The sequence below is a fragment of the Eleginops maclovinus genome, chromosome 16 (genome assembly GCF_036324505.1).
Source record: "Eleginops maclovinus isolate JMC-PN-2008 ecotype Puerto Natales chromosome 16, JC_Emac_rtc_rv5, whole genome shotgun sequence".
Taxonomy (NCBI): Eukaryota; Metazoa; Chordata; class Actinopteri; order Perciformes; family Eleginopidae; genus Eleginops; species Eleginops maclovinus.
Window position 1 is genome coordinate 2,886,308 of NC_086364.1, and position 20,755 is coordinate 2,907,062.

General features: G+C 41.7%; 2 protein-coding genes across 3 annotated transcripts; one reads left to right on the forward strand and one right to left on the reverse strand.

The window, feature by feature from the left end:
• The first annotated feature begins 8,339 nt into the window (after positions 1 to 8,339).
• LOC134878444 (phospholipase A2 inhibitor NAI-like) lies at positions 8,340 to 15,019 on the forward strand. Of its 2 annotated transcripts, XM_063904475.1 has the most exons (5): positions 8,340 to 8,504; positions 9,673 to 9,774; positions 9,884 to 10,060; positions 13,664 to 13,783; positions 14,656 to 15,019. In XM_063904475.1, the coding sequence occupies exons 1-5, from the start codon at positions 8,456 to 8,458 to the stop codon at positions 14,835 to 14,837; spliced, it is 630 nt and encodes a 209-aa protein (XP_063760545.1). In that variant the 5' UTR covers positions 8,340 to 8,455; the 3' UTR covers positions 14,838 to 15,019. The 2 variants fall into 2 exon arrangements, with proteins under 2 accessions (XP_063760545.1, XP_063760546.1); XM_063904476.1 differs by lacking the exon at positions 13,664 to 13,783.
• Positions 10,875 to 13,508, reverse strand: LOC134878442 (piggyBac transposable element-derived protein 3-like). The gene is made up of 3 exons (XM_063904474.1): positions 13,288 to 13,508; positions 12,565 to 12,798; positions 10,875 to 12,370 (listed from the first exon to the last, which is right to left on the reverse strand). Exons 1-3 carry the CDS (start codon positions 13,343 to 13,345, stop codon positions 11,322 to 11,324), a joined length of 1,341 nt encoding a protein of 446 aa, XP_063760544.1. The 5' UTR covers positions 13,346 to 13,508; the 3' UTR covers positions 10,875 to 11,321.
• Positions 15,020 to 20,755: the final 5,736 nt, after the last annotated feature.

Below are 20,755 nucleotides of genomic sequence, written 5' to 3' on the forward strand. Positions count from 1 at the left end.
GAATCATAGTAGATATCCGTGCTCCAATGCTCCAGCTGATCGACCTCGATATCATCCGTGCCGAACCGAAATGTCGGACTGCTCCATGTCGTCTTCCTCCGGTTGTGACGCATCTCCCGAGCGGATGGTGAACAGCTGGCGGCGCGATGGCGGTCCCTCACCGGCCTCCTTCCTCAGGAACTGTGCGGCCTCACGCGCTGAAGTGAAGGTGCGTTGTTCACCGTTGATCGTCATCCTCAGGGTGGTCGGGTAGATTAGAAAAGCCTCTCTCGTACAGCTCCTTCATCACCTCTCCATACGCCTTCCTCCTCTCGCTCGTGAATGCGGTGTAATCCGCATAGAACCGTATTGCCCTCCCGGCGTCCTGTATGGGAGCCTTTCTCCTCGCCCCTTGCAGGATGGTGTTGCGGTCCTGGTACCTGAGCACTTTGAATATCATGGTAGCCTGGCCGTTGTTCTTGTTACTGCGGATCCTATGGGCGCGCTCTATTTGAATCTTGGCGTCGCCGAGCGAGGGGATCCACTTTGGCAACATGTCTTGTAGGAAAGCGATTGCACCCCCTCCCTCTCTGCCGGTCCCAATCCCCGTAATTCTCACGTTGTTCCGCAGATCCTGGTCCACCAGCGAGGCAACTTTCAGCTGCAACTTTTCCAGATCGGCGGTGTTGTTACTCACTGCCCTTTTCATGGCTCTCGTCTCGGCTTGTACATGATCCACTTTCGCAGCCTGTCCCTTGACCGTTTCCATGTGAGCTACCACTTTCCTTTCCAAGCTCTCTACAGAGTTTTTCATTCCGTCGATAGCTCCTTGAACAGCCCGTGTCACCGCTGCTTCCAGGTTATCTTGTTGTCTGGCTAACGCTAGCTCAACAGCCACGCTAACGCTACTGGCAATGTTCACATCCACGTCGCCAGCCCTCTGACTGTTTGCGTTTCGCTGAAGGTGTTTTGGCTGGCAGTTGCCTGTTTTCTCGCACCCCGACATCTTCTACAACTTTACCGATTCAGTCAAAAAGATTATCAAATGTGTAAGCTGACTAAATATCAAAAACAGTTAGTAGGAGCTCTAGTGCCCTCCGACCATTGCGTCTGCAGGTCACTTCCGGTCCTCTTGTTTAAGTTTAATAAAGATTACTGTGTGAATTCGGCTAAATCAGCACATGAAATGTATGTGCAAAGCAACAGTAACTAGGGAGGAAGGGAAAGCCTTTAGAATGTTTTTATGTGCATAGCAACAGTAACTAGGGAGGAAGGGAAAGTCTTTAGAATGTTTTTATGTGCATAGCAACAGTAACTAGGGAGGAAGGGAAAGTCTTTAGAATGTTTGTATGTGCATAGCAACAGTAACTAGGGAGGAAGGGAAAGTCTTTAGAATGTTTGTATGTGGTTCGTCAAGTGAAGTCAAGATCATACAGAATGTGTTGAGGTCACTGTATCATCGCTTTCAACTTTTTATATTGTGATTTTCCTTTGGTCTATATTGGTTATTACGACATGCAGACAACAGCGAAGTTGCGCGGATCGTCAAATATTGGTTTAATTGCAATATAACAGTTGCACATAATACAACATAACACGATAACAGTTGCACATAATACAACATAACACGATAACAGCTGCACATAATACAACATAACACGATAACAGCTGCACATAATACAACATAACACGATAACAGCTGCACATAATACAACATAACACGATAACAGTTGCACATAATACAACATAACACGATAACAGCTGCACATAATACAACATAACACGATAACAGCTGCACATAATACAACATAACACGACAACAGCTGCACATAATACAACATAACACGATAACAGCTGCACATAATACAACATAACACGATAACAGCTGCACATAATACAACATAACACGACAACAGCTGCACATAATACAACATAACACGATAACAGTTGCACATAATACAACATAACACGATAACAGTTGCACATAATACAACATAACACGATAACAGCTGCACATAATACAACATAACACGATAACAGCTGCACATAATACAACATAACACGATACAAATCTTAAATGGCTACACTAAAAGAATCCTCTTTGTCAAGGGCTGACGGTGAGAAAATCCAGTCTTCTTCCTTAAACAAGTCCAAGGCAAGAACAGCCAGCCGTCATCAGAACAGCTCTGACAGAAAATGCGTTGAGAAAGAGAACAAGGTACTGATGGAATTCAACCACGAACAACAAAGAAATGCTGTTGAAAGAAAAACCAAGGATAAAGAAGAGATGAGTTGTAGACAAGAGGAGGAAAAAGCTCGCCGGAGCCGCCTCTATAAGCAGGGAATCAAAAACCATCACAGTGAGCAAAGGAAGGGAAAAAATCTGCTTAGAGAGGAAGAGAGACATCAGAGAATGGAAGAAAGAGATAGACCCCATGGCCATGCCCAATTGAAAGCATGGGAGCTAAGACATCAGGAAGTAACAAAAGTGGAATCAAAGAAAAGCAGTTATAAATCTCAACAGGAAGATAGCTCCGGTAGAAGCAGCCATAGAGAAAATATGTCACAAAAACGGAATACAGAGAAGGAAGACAGGAAGTGCCTACAGTCTGCAGAGGAAAGAAAGAAAGAAAGAAAAAAGGCCCAGGCTGAAAATGGTGTGATGGAGGCATTCCACTACAATGCTGAAGGTTTAGAAGAGTCATTGCCCAGATACGGCACTGATCAAACAAGGCAAATAAAGCAGAAGTTGGAACGCAACAAGCTTTCTTACCTAGAGAACGGTGATTTTGATATACAGCCACACCACCTCCCACCCTTTACCACAAAGGAAGTACTGAAGTAGATTCTTGGATTCTGTTAAGACAGAGGCGTCCCATTACCATGTAGAAGAATCATTGCCTGGATATGGCACTGCTCGAACTAGGGAAATAAAGCAGAGGTTGGAACGCAACAAGCTTTGGCTGTCTTACCTAGAGGAGAGTGATCATGATATGCAGCCAAACTGCCTCCCACCCATAACCCCAAAAGAAGTGACTGCAAGAAGATGCTTGGATCCACCTAGGATAGAGGCATCCCACTACCATGCAAACGGTTTTGAAGAGTCATTGCCTAGATACGGCACTGCTCAAACTAGGGCAATAAAGCAAAAGTTGGACCGCAACAAGCTTTTGCTGTATTACGAAGAGAACAGCGATTTTGATACGCAACCAAACTGCCTCCCACCCATTACCCCAGAGGACGTAACTGCTAGAAGATACTTGGATCCTGCTAGGATAGATGTGTCCTCTTATCATGCAAGTGGTATAGAAGAATCATTGCCCAGATATGGCACTGCTCAAACTAGGGAAATAAAGCAGAGGTTGGATCGCAACAAGCTTTTGCTGTATTACGAAGAGAACAGTGATTTTAATATGCAAACAAACTGCCTGCCACCCATTACCACAAAAGAAGTGACTGCAAGAAGATGCTTGGATCAACCTAGGACAGAGGCATCCCACTACCACGCAAACGGTTTAGAAGAGTCATTGCCTAGATATGGCACTGCTCAAACTAGGGCCATAAAGCAAAAGTTGGAACGTAACAAGCTTTGTCTAAGTTACAAAGACAACATTGAGGTTAATCAGCAACCAACACCCCTCCCACCCATGAACAAAAAGGATGAAACTGAATGCTTGCAGGAGTTTGAACTCAACGATCTTCTATATGTAAGTGACGAAGACAACATTGAGGATAATCAGCGGCTAACACCCCTCCCACACATGAACACTGAATGCTTGGTACCTGCCGGGATGGAGGCATACCAGTACCATCCTGAAAGTGTGGAGGAATTATTGCCCAGGTATGGGTCTGCTCATACCAGGGCCGTCAAGCAGATGTTGGAAGATAACAAGCTGCTGCTGTCTTACCAAGGGTACAGTGATGTTGATATGCAACCAACCTGCCGCCTTCCTGTCATCAGGAAGAAAGTAGATTCAGGACGATGCTTGGACCCTGCTGGGATTGAGGCATTCCACCTCCATGCTAACGGTATACAAGAATTATTGCCCAGATATGGCACCGCTCAAACCAGGGCCATCAAGCAGAAGTTGGAACGCAACAAGCTACTTCTAAATTACGAAGACAACATTGAGGATTATCAGCAGCCAACACCCCTCCCAGCGATTACCACAAAGGATGACACTGAATGCTTGGTCCCTGCTGGAATGGAGGCGTACTCGTACTGTCCTGAAAGTGTGGAGGAATCATTGCCCAGGTACAGTAATGCTAAAACTAGGGCCACTAAGAAAACAGCTTCTGAACAATGCTTGGACCCTGCTGGGATTGAGGTGTCCCACTGCCATGCTGAAGGTGAGAAAGAATCATTGCCCAGATATGGAACACCTCAAACCAGGGCCATCAAGCAGAAATTGGAAGGCATTAAGCAGCTGCTGTCTCACCAGGGGAACAGTGAGAGTTATAAGCAGGCAACCCATGTCCTATCCATTAAGAAAACAACTGCTGGACGATGCTTGGACCCTGCTGGTATTGAGGCATCCCACTACCATGCTAACGGTATACAAGAATCATTGCCCCGATATGGCACCGCTCAAACCAGGGCCATCAAGCAAAAATTGGAAAGCAACAAGCAGCTGCTGTCTCACCAGGGGAACAGTGAGCGTTTTAAGCAGGCAACCCGTGTCGCACCCATTTCCACTAAGAAAACAACTGCAGGACGATGCTTGGACCCTACTGGCATTGATATGTCCCACTACCATGCTGAAGGTGTGAAAGAATCACTGCCCAGAAAAGTCAATGTGCTTCAGAAACATATTCCTCCCCTATCCAAAAAGGAAGCACCTGGACCACTCTGTTCCCCTGGGGTTCCGGAGGGGTCCAATTACTATTTTAAACAGACTGGTGAACAACTGCCCAGATATGGCACAGCACAAACTAGGTCTATTAAACAACGTCAGGAGCAAAACAAGCTGTTTCTCGGGTGGTCTTAAATGGCCTTACCCACCTCACTAGGTTCCCTTTCTAATATTCTCTTTTCCTATCACCCCCCATTTGAATGTGCAAATTTCCCTTTTTTGTGGGAGTTATTAGTGGTTATCACTGCTGTTTGGGTTTACCCCGGGTGCTCCAGATTCCTCCTGCGGCCACACAATAATTGCCAAGAAAAAAAGAATACATTACCTAAAAAATATAAACAAGGAAAACAGTAAATATTATTTGCATCTGGCCAACCTTCCACCCATATTCACAAAAGACGCAACTGCAGGATGATGTTGTTCCCCTAGGAGTGTGTAAGGTTCCCAAAACCATTTAAATAAGATAAGTTTACTATTACCCCGTTATGCCACTGCGCAAACCAGGTATATCAAGAATGGCCAGGAATACAACCATCTGCAGCAACAGGTGCCTTAAATGATAGATCTATAACATTCCTGTTCCAGAACACCAACAATAGTACCCATATGTGGCAAAGTTAACCGTCATGCCTCCCTGTCGAGAGCAAAAGTAGCCATACGTGGGCACATAGAGCATGCACAGTTTAGCTTTCCCTTAAGACCCGCTTCAATCTCCCGCTTTCGGCTCAGTCAGATGAATGGATAGGCAAAAAAACGTTGGATACAGCTTTTAGCGCATTTTACAACTTGGAGACCTAAATGATTTAAATAAGGGCAATAAGTACTTGTCCTGGGTAGCTTATTTAGCGCGCTGTCTTTTCCCAATGTAAGTAATTTGCAAAAAGTATTTTTGGGCCCAATGACATCATGGACTGACACTGAAAATGTTACTTCAACGCACTCCCTGGGGTCTGGGTGAGAAACCACAGGTAGCCTGTCACTGAAGGAGCTGCACAGAGCGGACAGGGGTTGCAGTCGAATTGTCAGTTTAGCTTAGGAAGGTTCCCTAGTGTGAAATGACCCTGAAATACCCAAGTTGGCAGCCATGATAAGAGCTGTTCAAATTCTCTAGATGAAAGGAAAGGAGCTCTGAAACTTCCTTTATAATCTCCTTAAAGCTTAGGAAACACTGGACCTTCCTTTAGGAAAGGAAAGGAGAAAATGCTGTCCCACAATACCTTGCAGCTGCAACATTTAACATTACACTACATTTGGCTGTATGGGCTGTTTTGTGTATTTTCTAAATTGTGTGATTCTTGTATATATTGGTTTTGTATCTTGGGTGTGATAATATTAAGCTGTCTTTGGCTCTTTCTGCTGTACAAATGAAAATGTCCCCTCTGTGGAACGAATAAAGGTATTCTGATTATGATTCTGAACAACCGATAGTAAACAAGAAATGCGTATCATAACAGTTACGGTGCTTATTAAGTGTTTTACAATGTATGCCCTAATTAGTCAAAGTGCGTTGTTTTAAATGTTCAACACTATATTAATCAAGCGGAGAAACATGAACGTTACTTTTTTACTGTAAAATCATCAAATAAAGTCCATATTTCACAATGTTTACTGAGTTCCGTTGAGTGTCTTTTTAAAACATGTTTGAATGATGATATACACAGTGAAACATGTAAAGGCCTTACAAATGATGCATATGTTGCATTAAATTGTTATTTTAAAATATGTTCATACAATCATACGTATTGGGATTCATGTGGATGTGTGGACCGGAGTGTGAGGTGACATCAGTTTCACTTAACTTTTTTATTTCAATTCCAACCTAATGAAGAATATATTGTCCACTGTTGTCTAAGTTCATAGTGCCTGAACATGGACAACAGTGTACATCTTCCACATAAGTGAGATTTAGTTGTCTTTTGATGCAAAAGGAAAAATGAAGGTGTTTCCAATCTAGCAGCATTACTTTTTTTACCAGTTCCTTTATTATAGATCAGTTATTAACGTGGGAATTGTTGCAATGTGTCCCCACGTTGTCTGTAAAATAACATGGGGTGAAAGTAAGTCTTAAAGAGAGACAGCTCAATAGGCGCAATAATGATGACTTTTATACATAAATATGTCTAGCCGGACAGCCGCACAGAGCAGCACTGTTGTGCATGTTAGCTTAGCTTGTTAGCCTCAGCTTTGTTTCCCTTTTATTTGTCCTTGATTGAACAATTATATCACAACATAATAACAAGGCACATAAACATCCATGTTCATTGCATTAATTCAAAAACAGCTGCATTTAGCCTGCATGATGTCGCTAAGTCATTCGGTGAGAACAGCTAGTAAAGCTGTGGTTCTATGGTTATATTGACTGCTAGTCGTACTGTCATCTGATTGGTTGAGCATCAAAAGGTCAGCAATAACAAGATCAAAGTTTAAATCATTTGAACTTTGAGCACAGCATTTCAACAACTACAAAAAGAACATAGTTTAGTGATTTTATTGTAATACACTTTTCAAATGGTGCCAAAATGACTACATGCCATATTACATGTAATCGCATGAATCACATGTAATTCCTGTGTGGGACCTCCGGTAAGGGCAGCACCATGTAGAGTTTTGCCCGGCTCATCTATGAAGCAACTAATGTCAGAGCATTGCTCTTTCAAAACTACATGAACCAACTCCAGGCACTTCGATACACGTCATTCTGGTGTAACATATCTTAAGGGTCCGATCAAAGATAAACTTAATTTAACAAGACCTGCAAGCTTCTTATGAAATATCTCAAGATCAATTCATATTCTTGATCCCATAGACATCTATAGATCTATAAATTGCAATTAGTCATTTCAATTAGTTTTAAAAAACTCTCCTGTGATTACTACCTGCACACCCGTAGATTCAGATATTTTAGTTCTTCATCATTAACTCATTCACTCTGTGAAACATGATACAGTATGGTGTCTATTATGTTTTGTCAACACATATTTTAACTGTCTGCACGCAATGTTCAAGTTTATTGTTAGAAAAGTTGGCAATCTAACAACGAAAGGCAGAGTTATTTCCTCCTTCTTTCTTCTGTCGGAAAATTACCCGAATGTTGAGTCATTTGTCCTCAAGTATGACACTAGTCGTGGTTAAACAAGCATTTGCCAGCCCCCTCCCTACAGACATCTATTTGTTAAATGAAGCACATCTTGTCTAATATACTTGTATTCACATAATCCCTAACTGTGAACTTTTAAACATCCTAACAATCTTGTTGCACATCCTGCGCGAATCTGTCTTTGTTATGGTATTTTATTCATTTCATATTTGTATTATTTAGTATTATACGCATTAATGATATTGTCCTTGTAGTACCCCGTGTTTTCATTTCCCCTCATATGTTTATTGCACCAAAACCAAGCAGAATGTATTTGAAATGTAAACATTCTTGGAATTGGAAATTCCAGTTCTCAGTCCACAATAAAATACCTGACCTGACAGAAACTGAAGTTGTGAAATAAACAGCCGTTAAACTGGTTCCCCAGGCACATTAAATACATTTCTGGTGCCAACCAAAAAGTTTCATAAGCTAGTGTGATTCTTCCTGGAGGCAACAAACACTCACTGCCTACTGTTGATCAAACATGAAGCTGCTTCTGACTGTCTGTCTGACCTGGGCTCTGCTCTACACAGGTAACTAACTAACTGTCTGAGCATCAGATTTGTCTGGTACTCACACAAACTTCTCCACCAATATGGAAATGCGATGTACGTTTGTTTTTATCCGTTTAATGTATTCAATGTTTTTTGAACAGTTGCCTTCAGCTGCATCGAAGCTGTCAAACGCCTCTAAGCTGGTGGCCGACTAGGCGCTACCCTAGGCTTAATATTTTCGTAGGGAGCTGCGCTCAAATGTATTTATTTTTTAACTTTTACCTGCTTTGCTGCTGACCTTAAGACATGCAATCAGATGACAGCTGTATGAAGCAACACGAGCTAGCAATTATCGTAAGAAAAAAAACACAACCAGCTGTTCTCACCGCCATGCTCAATGTGTATGATTGAAATGAGGCTTTGGCAGTTATTCCTTCTGCTCTTTTATGTTTTAAACTATGTCTTGTATTAGTGAAGTTCCCTGCGTTCTAGGTTCACATACTGTACATGGCACATGCGTGTAAGTAACTTTTAGAAAATGTATGTTTTGAATGAATGTCTATTGCATTAGTTGTACATCGCATGGTTTGAAATGTATTGCAACTTGAGTGTCAGTACCCCTGGGTGTGGATACATGAAATATTTATTACATGCAGTAAATATTGTGCAAAATTCAACTGTATGTCAGTATCTACTTTGGGCCATGTAAAGTGTTGTTGGATATTAAGTTATTAAATTTGTACATGTTACCTTGGTAAAAGGAATGACAAATATGATTAATATTTGTACCTGTATAGCATATTGTTTATAAGTAAATGTATACTCTTTATGATAATCTGATATGATAAGATATACAAAGAAAACCACATGTGATCCATAAGACTAATTCTGATGCAGCGCCAGCATGTTCTTTTTGTCAGGGCTATATGTGTGAGATGTCCTCGATAAAACTGATAAACCAGTACCCTCAAGTTGTGGAAGATAAAGAATAACAATTTTCAAAATGGATGTGAATGTACATTCTGTTTAAAGTGGGTCAATAGCTGAGGCTTCTTCAAGCTATATTGACAGAAAATGTATTTCCTTATTTGTTATACTTTGTACATTATCATGTTGTTGGACTGCCCCTATGCTGCTGTCACTGAGACTTCCTGTTGTAGGACTGATAAAGATGATCTGATGTTGAATAGTTCCCTTGACTTTTCAGCTGAGTCACTGCGCTGTCAACAGTGTACCGACCTTTTGTGTTCCAACACAAACTCAGTCGAGTGTCCTGCCACGAGCACTGCATGCCACACTATTACCTCAGGTTGGTGCCAGTGATTCATAATACAGTAAATCGAATGCTGTTCCTGTGGGTTAATCATTAAACAATCTTTGCTTTTTTCTATCAATCCTAATGTTGTATTCCCTCTCAGTCTCACAGATTGGTGCAACTACTGTGACGTTGCTGAGTCGAAACTGTTCATCTCTGCTGACCTGCCTCGCTGCTGCCGACATTGAGGCACAATGGTCTGTGAACACGGGCTATATCCGAGCGGCCTTCACTCAGATTTGCTGCATTACTGACAACTGCAACAAGCAGATCTTGACCAGTAAGATCCAGTGCATTTTGATATGATGCAGATAATCCCCCATTTTGTTTAGCATCTCCTAGTTCAAGGATGGCTTAATCATGTTTCCCATTATATCTGAATTCTGACTATGAACTATCTCAAATGTTTGTGTTGTCAGCAAAGAGCTGAAATCAGAATGTGGTTAGCTTAGCATAAAGACTAAGAGTAGGGGGGAACAGCCAAACATTCTGAAATGCACATTACAAAATAAATATTAAGTTAATTGTTTTCCCTGCTTACAAAATGTGTGCTAAGCCAGGCCATGTATCTTGACTGGACAGAAGATTAATATTAATCTAACTCTCAGAAACAAACCAAACAAGTCAATTTTCCATAATGTAGAATTATTTGTTTGAAATAACATTTTAGCTTAACAAGCTAGCTTAAAAGGTTGTTAGCTGACAGTGATGGTGTGTATCATGCCTACATTCTTTCACTGTAAGTCACTCGGTTGGTTCATTGTTGTCTAAGCTAAGTTAGCATTCAATATTCTGTAATGTCACAAGGCTATCATTGATTTGAAAATGGTCCTCTCTGTACATAAAACCAGCATCGACCTGTTAGTTTAGCATAATTACAGAAAACAAGCTAGCAATGTCTGCCTACCAGTCCCTCTAAAGCTCAAACATCGACACGTTATATCACTGTATGTTTAATCCATACCAAAATCACAATGTTTCTCCTTAGCAAAGACTCCATGGAGTTAATGCGTTAGTTAGCTTTAGAGTTTGTGGTAGGTGGATATTAAGAGATGGGCTAGATGTTTCCCTGTTCCTGTCTTAACCTCCTAAGACCCGAGCTGTTTTTTTATATGCATTTTTTATTTCTCTTTGCTATTTGGGCTTATTGGAACCTGATAAGTATAAAAACTAAGTATCATCTTTTGACATGATGTACTTTTAGAGAAAAATGATGTCCACATATGTGGACACTAGGTCTGAATTTCCATAAAACACATTAAAGTCACCTTTTTGTAATAGAGTGAAAAACTATTTTATTTCAACCTTGAACACAGCAGTTTTTTCAACTTTCAACTATTGTTTGTGTTTTGAACATCATTGTGAAAAAACACAACAAAATGAAGAAAAACAAAACATTTTTGCCCCCTTTGGAGAGTCACAGTTACAGTATGTGTTATGTGAAATTTTGCATTGCAGCAGTGTGTGTGTGTGTGTGTGTGTGTGTGTGTGTGTGTGTGTGTGTGTGTGTGTGTGTGTGTTGTGCTGCAGTGTATGTGTGTCTATGTGTGAAAGGCTGTGTAACAGTTGCGATCGCCTTGCAAGCACAAGAACACTTTGCAGGTCACACAACGCACTCGGGTTCTTCCAGTGCAGCCTGCTACCCTGCAGCGCGCCGCATTCTTCAGGCTGATCATCTCTGGGAGATGGGCATTCGCCCTCCTGCGGACCGAGACATGGGGCACTGCCGTCACAGGACGTTTGTTCCCTTGATTTGAGTTGTCTTCTTCCTCTGACTGTTCAGAGAGGTCTGCATGGCTTCCTTGACCGTGATGCTGGGCCAAGAGGGTCGTAGGAATTTCTGTACGGAACTCAAGGAACTGCATGATGCTCTTCTTTGGTGCAGCACATATTGCGAGGTCTTTGCGGTAGAGTAGCCAGCTGTTACCTAAAGCCAGATCTGTGAAGTGCATTAGCATCCGCATCGTCCACTTCTTAGTACGGGCGCTCATGCGATAGTAGCTAATCATTCTATCGATCAAATCCACTCCACCCATCTTGAGGTTGTACTCACGGACAATGCTTGGTCGCGAGACAGTCACATACTGTTTCAATTTCTTGTCCCAGCGCTGGCAGGTGTCTTCAGGCTCTGTGCCATGAACACCAGACATCATCAATACTGGTTTGTTGTCATACCACTTCACTACACACAACTTTCCGTCTTCAGTGGAAAGTTCTGATGAGGTACCTCTTCCTGTGTTTTTCATGGTTTTGTCAGAGGGTAGCTTCTCCTTCGCGCCAGCGAGTCTGTTCTTCATTATTGTACCAGTAATGTACATCTCCTTCTTCATCATTTGTTCCACACCTCGGATGCTTGTGAAGAACCGGTCACAATACACTTTTGTGCCACGATGCAGAGTTTGACACAGACGAGCCAAGACTAAGCCTCCCAACCCCAGGCCCACCTCTTCTTCGACCTGCTCAAGCAGTGCACCTGTACCTTGATACAGATCAAAGTCCAGCACAATGCCATCTGCTGTAGCACAAACGAAGTTCTTGATGCCAACTGGGTTTGGCTTCATTGGCAGATATTGTCTGCATGGACAGGCTCCTGTGAAAGGAATCATCTGCTCATCAATAGATGCGCATTCAGGTCGATTCTGAGACTTGCAGGGATGAACCTGTATCTGTCCCTGTCCCTGAACCTGTCAACAAGTGTTGTAAATAAGCATTTTGCTTCCTATCCTTCACCTAGCCCTTAGGCCCTGCCTAAAATAAACAAATATCCACTGGGTCTTGGCTAACCATTATTTGCACCACGGAGACGTTTACGTCCTCTGCTGTGCTCAGTGGGCTGAGGAATGGGGTCCTCATCATCACTACTGTCATCCTCATCCTCACTGCTGCTTCGCTCCTGTGTTCGGGGTTGGTAATTGGCATCCAGGATGGGATCATCGTTGTCAGACAAGTCTTCCAAATCTGAGTTGTCTCCATCATTTAGCCAAAATTGCTCCAATGCTGTTTGCACAGAAAAACGCTCTGGAAATAAAAACATGAAAAAATCAAATACAAACCAATGTCATTTATATATGTATGTATTTCTTTGTTATTTATTTCACTGGGACAGCTTTTCAACTGCACCAGAGATAGCTATAAACAACTCTAGCTATTAGCTATAGCAAGGCACATTTTTACTAGCATATTAACATTTTTAACCCAACTAATTTATGTATTTATGTATGTATTTAGTTATTTAATTGTTATTTATTTCATTGGGACAATGTACAGCTTTTTAGCTGCACCAGAGTTAGCTATAAGCTATTTTACTCGTGCACATTTTTGCTAACATATTAGCATTTTTGACCAACCTAAGTCCCGATGTACACATACGTGTACATCATGTTTAGCAGCATACCAAATTGTTATTTTCACACATTTTTTGTCAAATTTGCATGTCATGACAAACCTACAATGCTTTGATAAATATCTAAATCAGAAAAAGCCTTGAAATATGATAGGACTTCTTACCTTGTCGAGGTTTGTGTTTGGAGCTGCCACTTGAATTATCCCTTGTGTTTGCCGCCATTTTTAATTCTTACCGTAGTGTTTTGTACTCTTCTGACACCACCAGATGACAGTGTAAGTGTCCACATACTTGGCCATGAGGCGACAGTTCAGCAGAATTAACGACTGTGGTCATATGACCAAAAATGTGATGTCCACGTATGTGTACGCCAGGTCCTAGGAGGTTAATGCTTTTTCCTTAAGAGGGTATAGTGGTATCCATTTTCTCACCTAAATATTTAAAAGTCAGTAAAAGACATTTTGTGATAATCTACTGAAGCATAATTTAGATCATGAAAGCCTGTCCCTGTGTGTAATTCCTTCTCTCACATGCTTCCAGCTCCTAGTAGTCAGACCAATGGGAAGCAGTGTCCTGGGTGTTCAGCAGACAGTATTGCTGGGACCTGCAATGCCACCGTGTCCTGTAGGGGGGTTGAGGACACTTGCTTCAATGCCACCAGTGAGTTCTTGATGCGAAATCAATATACAGTTATTGTATTGTAGTTTAAGCTTTTAAAACTATTATTGTTCATGCTAGCACAGCACACTTTATTTATTAAACTCTGTAACTCTGAAACTCCCAGTAACAATGCTGGATCAACGCTGAAATACCTCCCCTCTTTATATGATTCTCGTACGTTTAAATGCAGTTCAAAATTACAATATGTTAAGTTGAATGAACTCTCTTTACACTACCAGAAAGGGAGACTAAGGTCCACAGTGTTGAAATGTTTAAAAACAAGTTAACTTAAGAGACCCAACTCCATAGCTAGCAAACATTAGCTTCTAAGTTAGCGAATGCTAACTTTTTAGCTAGCAAAAAAAGCTACCTATAAATAAAGCTAGCTAACGTTCTATCCAACTAGTTAGCTAGCTGACAAACAATAAGGTAATAATCTAACAAGCTGATGTTAGCTATCTAGCTAGCCTATTTTTGGCTCCCGTAATTTAAATATTAATTATTATTTAACACCCTATGATAAGAGAGTAATTTAAAAGATATTGCTCACGGTTTTTTTTTAGCAGACAGGGCTCTCATACAGCCAACAGCTCAATTATGTTTTACTTTAATTTAAGAACATCATTTTAGTTGCACACTGAGAGGAGACAGCTCTTATTGTAACGTTTGGTTTCTCTATGCCAAGTAAAGATATTTTTGATAATATTTTGAGACAAGATTGAGGCATCGTGACATCGCTGCAGACTTTTCCATGTGTACTGACGGAGCTCTCCAGAACGACACTCCAATGAAAAACAATGTTTACAGTTCCCCATAATACATGTAGCCTACGTGTTCTTACCTGACACCTTCCTTCTGTTCTTTCTCTGTAGTTACATCCAACTCAACAACGGTGATGCAGAAGGGCTGTTCATCCAGGAACTTGTGCACTAAGGCCGATCTTCTATCAGCCCTTGGTGAAAACGTCGAAATCAAATGTGGAGCACCGTGGAGCCTAGGGATTGGCCCCCTGCTGCTGACCCTCAACCTCGCCGCATATAAAGTCCTTGTTTAGATAATACATATGCTCACACACACACACACACACACACATTATTTTTCAGTCTGTTATGGATTTAGAGATATATGTTCACAGCAGTTATGTATTTGAACTGTAAAACCCACAGACACAGAGATACAATCTAATGAATACACAGGTGTTATCGCACTATACAGCAATAAATGTTTACTGTGGAACAGTGGTTGCATGTGTTGAAGAAACCCATCACACACACACACACACACACAAAGATATACTGTACACTCAGAATGCATGAGTGCAGTATTGAGAAGTGCTTCTGTATGTTTAATGATCACAACATCACTGAAACTGCAATAACTTTCGATGTGAAGCTGAGCGGTAAAAATGTGAATGAAATGTGAACATTGTACTGCAATATAAAGCATGTATAGAACAATATAAACAGTGGTATATGAGTATTATAACATAAAGCTTAATGACTGATTTAGTAGTCATAAATGTTATGAAAGTCACTGTGAATGGCCTTATCATCATGGAAGTAGATTATTTTAATACTAAACAAAACTTAAAAACTAAAGATTCTCAGGCATGTTTTGAAGCATCTTTTTTCTTTTTGGGTGATTTCAGAGTCAGAGATAGAGGGAAAGTATAGATCACACTGAGATATTGCATTCCCAGTTCCCCGCTTCATTTTGTCCAAATGGAAATAAAATGGAATTCAGCTTCTTCTTTCCAAAGTCAAGACCCAGTTGAATAACATCGTCTGTAAGTTATAACAGACAGCTCCCATATGTCTAATAACATGTCACACACATACTGATATTTATCAACCAGCCTCGATCTTAGTCAGCCAACACAAACACACACAGAGCTGTTTGAGTGTGTGTGACTGTGTTTTCCTCTCAAACATTTACTCCATAAAACACAGGTCACCAGTGTGTCACTCAGCAGTCCTTTAATTCATTCGGCTGAAACAGGAGAAGTGGAGCCTGATCTGGGAACACAATATGAAAACAGTGATTGTGGAACAAACTGCCCGGGGCCCAACATGAGGAGACCTATTAAGAAGCCTCCAATCAAAAGCTCTTTTTTTTTCATCTTCTAAAATAAAGTGACATCCCAGTGATGTCCCTCGGCTTGTTGGTCTTAAAAGCTGAAACAAAAGAGAGGTATAAAGAAACACACAAAGAAAAATCTTTAAAAAGTCAAATTAAGAATGACAAAAAAAATAAAAACGCAAAGAATTACACCATGTTTATAGTTTATCATCTTTTTGTCATGCAAAAGTTGCTTCACAAATACAGAGATGATAAGGCAAGGCAAGTTTATTTATACAGCACCTTTCAACACAAGGCAATTCAAAGTGCTTTACAAACATGAAAGACATTAAGACCATTTAGAAATAGTGCAGCAGAAACACATTATACAATTTAAAAACTCATCTAAGAGCAAAGATAATAAAATAAACACAACAGGTATAAAATATATGAATAAAAGTTACAGTGCAGAATAGAAGTCACAGTGCAATGTTAGATCAGAACAGTTCCATTAAAAGCAGCGGCAGAAAAAATGTTTTCAGCCTGGATTTAAAAGTAGTAAGAGTAGCAGCGGCCCTGCAGGGTTCTGGGAGTTTGTTCCAGATATTTGGAGCATAACCACTGAACGCTGCTTCTCCTTGTTTAGTTCTAAGTCTGGGGAGAGAAAGCTGACCCGTCCCAAAAGACCTGAGAGTTCTGGATGGTTCATAATGTAGCAGGAGATCACAAATGTATTTTGGGCTTAAACCATTCAATGCTTTATAAACCAGCAGCAGAACTTTGAAATCAGTTCTTTGACAGACAGGAAGCCAGAGTAAAGACTTCAGAACTGGAGTGATTTGATCCACTCAGTTTAAAGACTTCAGAACTGGACTGATGTGATCCACTCTCTCAGTGTAAAGACTTCAGAACTGGACTGATGTGATCCACTCTCTCAGTCTAAAGACTTCAGAACTGGACTGATGTGATCCACTCTCTCAGTGTAAATACCTCAGAACTGGACTGATGTGATCCACTCTCTCAGTGTAAAGACTTCAGAACTGGACTGATGTGATCCACTCTCTCAGTGTAAAGACTTCAGAACTGGACTGATGTGATCCACTCTCTCAGTGTAAAGACTTCAGAACTGGACTGATGTGATCCACTCTCTCAGTGTAAAGACTTCAGAACTGGACTGATGTGATCCACTCTCTCAGTGTAAAGACTTCAGAACTGGACTGATGTGATCCACTCTCTCAGTGTAAAGACTTCAGAACTGGACTGATGTGATCCACTCTCTCAGTGTAAAGACTTCAGAACTGGACTGATGTGATCCACTCTCTCAGTGTAAAGACCTCAGAACTGGACTGATGTGATCCACTCTCTCAGTGTTAGTGAGGACCCAGCAGCAGCGTTCTGAATCAGCTGCATCTTTCTAATGGATTTCTTAGTGAGACCTGTAAAGACACCGTTACAGAAGTCCAGTCTATTGAAGATAAAAGCATGGACAAGTTTTTCTAGATCCTGCTGTGAAACTAGTCCTTTAATCCTAGATATGTTCTTCAGGTGATATATAGACTTAGTGATTGTTTTAATGTGACTGTTTCTATGTACATGAAGCCTTCTTTAGAATATCTGTAATTGAATTCATACATCAGTTTTTCCCATTGAATAGTGAACTACCGACAATTTGGGTAGTTGTGTCTTTACATGAAGAAAGTCCTGCCGAAATACTATCAGCACGTCAGCTGCCCCACGCGCGGTGGAAATACACTGGACCATGTTTACACTCCTTTCCGGCATGGATATAAAGCCCTCCCCCGCCCCCCCTTCGGCAAGTCAGACCACATATCTCTTCTTCTGCTCCCCGTTTACCGGCAGAGACTGAAGAGGGACCGACCTGTGACAAGGACAGTGCAGCGTTGGTCCGAGCAGTCTGACTCTGCTCTCCGCCACTGCTTTGGCATCACGGAGTGGTGTGTGTTTGAGGAGGACGATATAAACACACACACTGACGCGGTCATTTGCTACATCGGCAAATGCATTGATGACGTCGTGCCGCGGATTACTGTACGGACATTCCCAAATGAGAAGCCCTGGATAAACGGCGAGGTCCGAGCTAAACTTAAAGCACGGGCCATCGCGCACAGCGGCGGTGATTTGGATGAGTACAGGAATTCCAGGTATGCACTCCGGAGAGCTATTAGCAGTGCGAAAAGACAATACAGGGACAAGGTGGAGTCTAACTACAAGGGCTCCAACGCCAGAAATATGTGGTCTGGACTAAAAACAATAACAGACTACAAAAGGACCACGAGTGGTGCTGAGGAAGTGTCTGCATCTCTCCCAGATGAACTGAACACATTTTATGCACGCTTTGAGAAGCCCCCGGCTGTGGAGGCACAGAAGGCCCAGGATCCCTGCTCACTGGTTTTAACCAGTGCAGATGTGTGTAGATCTCTGAAAAGGATCAACGCACACAGGGCTCCTGGACCTGATGGCATCCCTGGCCGTGCTCTCAAGGTGTGTGCAGTTCAGCTGGCAGATGTGTTCACAGACATTTTCAATAGGTCACTGCTCCAGTCTGTAGTCCCCACATGTTTTAAAGAGTCCATCATTGTCCCTGTCCCCAAAAAGACAAAACCCATCTGCCTCAATGATTACCGCCCAGTTGCACTCACCTCCATCATCATGAAGTGCTTTGAGCGGTTAGTCAAAACTTTTATCACCTCCTCCCTCCCTGACTCACTGGACCCCCTGCAGTTTGCCTACAGAGCAAACAGGTCCACGGATGATGCCATCTCACTCACCCTCCACACTGCCCTCTCCCACCTGGACCAGAGGAACACTTATGTGAGAATGCTGTTCATTGACTACAGTTCAGCATTCAACACCATTGTGCCCTCCAAGCTCATCATTAAGCTCAGGGACCTTGGGCTCAACAGCGCCCTCTGTGACTGGATCATGAGCTTCCTGACGGGCAGATCCCAGGCAGTGCGGATGGGGAAAATCACATCCTCCACCTTGACCCTCAACACCGGAGCCCCTCAGGGTTGTGTGCTCAGCCCTCTCCTCTACTCCCTGTTCACGCACGACTGCGTGGCCACACACAGCTCCAACACCATCATCAAGTTTGCTGACGACACGACCGTCATCGGCCTGATCACAGACGGCGACGAGACGGCGTACAGAGAGGAGGTCAGAGCCCTGACATCTTGGTGCCAGGACAACAACCTCCATCTCAGCAAAACAAAGGAGCTGATTGTGGACTACAGGAAGAGGCAGAGAGAGGCACACACACCCATCACCATCGACGGGACTCCTGTGGAGAGAGTCAGCAGCTTCAGGTTCCTCGGGGTAAACATCAGTGAGGACCTGACATGGACACATCACACCAGGGTCATATCCAAGACGGCTCGACAGCGGCTCTTCTTCCTCCGCAGGCTGCGGAAGTTCAACATGGACTCCAGGATACTCTGCAACTTCTACAGGTGCACCATCGAGAGTATCCTGACTGCATCACCGCCTGGTATGGCAGTTGCACCGCCCTCAACCGTAAGACTCTACAGAGGGTGGTGAAAACTGCTCAGCACATCACCAGGACGGAGCTGCCATCCATGGAGGACCTCTACACCCAGCGGTGTAGGAAGAAGGCCGGTAGGATATTAAAGGACCCCCATCACCCCAGCAACAGTCTGTTCTGTCTGCTGCCGTCTGGCAGACGGTACCGCAGCATCCGGACCAAGACCACCAGACTCAGAGACAGTTTTATACCACAGACTATAAGACTGCTGAACTCCTGAGCTCTGTGAATGTCTACTCACATCTGTTTATAGTACATACATACATACATACATACATACATACATACATACATACATACATCACTGATTCTTGGGATTTGGATAAAACAGGTTTTAATTTTGAAAATAAACAGTTAGTTAAATTACAAAATCTAAAGGTATATCATTATAGACCAAGGTCTTAGCTCTTCAGCAATGTACCGGTGCAACCTCCTCATTTTGTATTTTTTTAAAAAATAGGGGTTTTCCAATTATTACTTTGCTTTTGTCAACACCGTCAGACACAATAAAAAGCTATTTGTATTTATTTATTTGGTCTAATATGTATTTAGAGTTTTTAAAATCATTATCTGGTAATGTGTTTAGTACACATATATGCTGTTAAATGTGAATATTCAGTTTTGTTAATTTTCTATACTGTTTCACATGTACTCCTCTAAAAGATCAACATCATACAACGTTTACTTTAAGCCTTAATAGGAAAAATAATGTGTTTTCATTAAACAAACATATTGTTGTATTAAACAAGACTATTACTTTAATAACTCACCAGCACTGAAGAAATATATCGTAAGCATATTCATTTAAAACAAATAAATCTCCCTCTGACGGTGGTGACCTTAGAACTGACGGTGGTGACACTAATCTGACGGTGGTGACAGTGGCCTCATTACAACATATTATTCAAAATGTATTACAACTCAAGTCAATAGATTCTTGCTTAACACATTTATTTAACTATTAGGTCCATAAAGTAACAATCCTGAGAACTGTGATAAACATTTTTCCAGGAATATAAGGTAGGCTTCAATTAAACCAATATCTTTTTTAAAAGTACCCCATCCCCATATCATCAAATATCAAATCATCATAGTAAAATCATTTATCATCATTTAGATGATTTAGTAATAGGCTATCATTAATAAAAGTTCCCCTTAATAATCATCATAAATAAAAAAGAATCATTACCAGTGGCAATAAGATAGAAAGCATCACTGACCTCATATTTAACTGTCAGGCAGTGCCCCCCAACTCATAAAATAATATAGATCATATTCTTCTGTAAACTAAACTATAAACTATTGATGTGAAGAACAGATACATTAATAACTACATGTTATAGTCTCTTTTC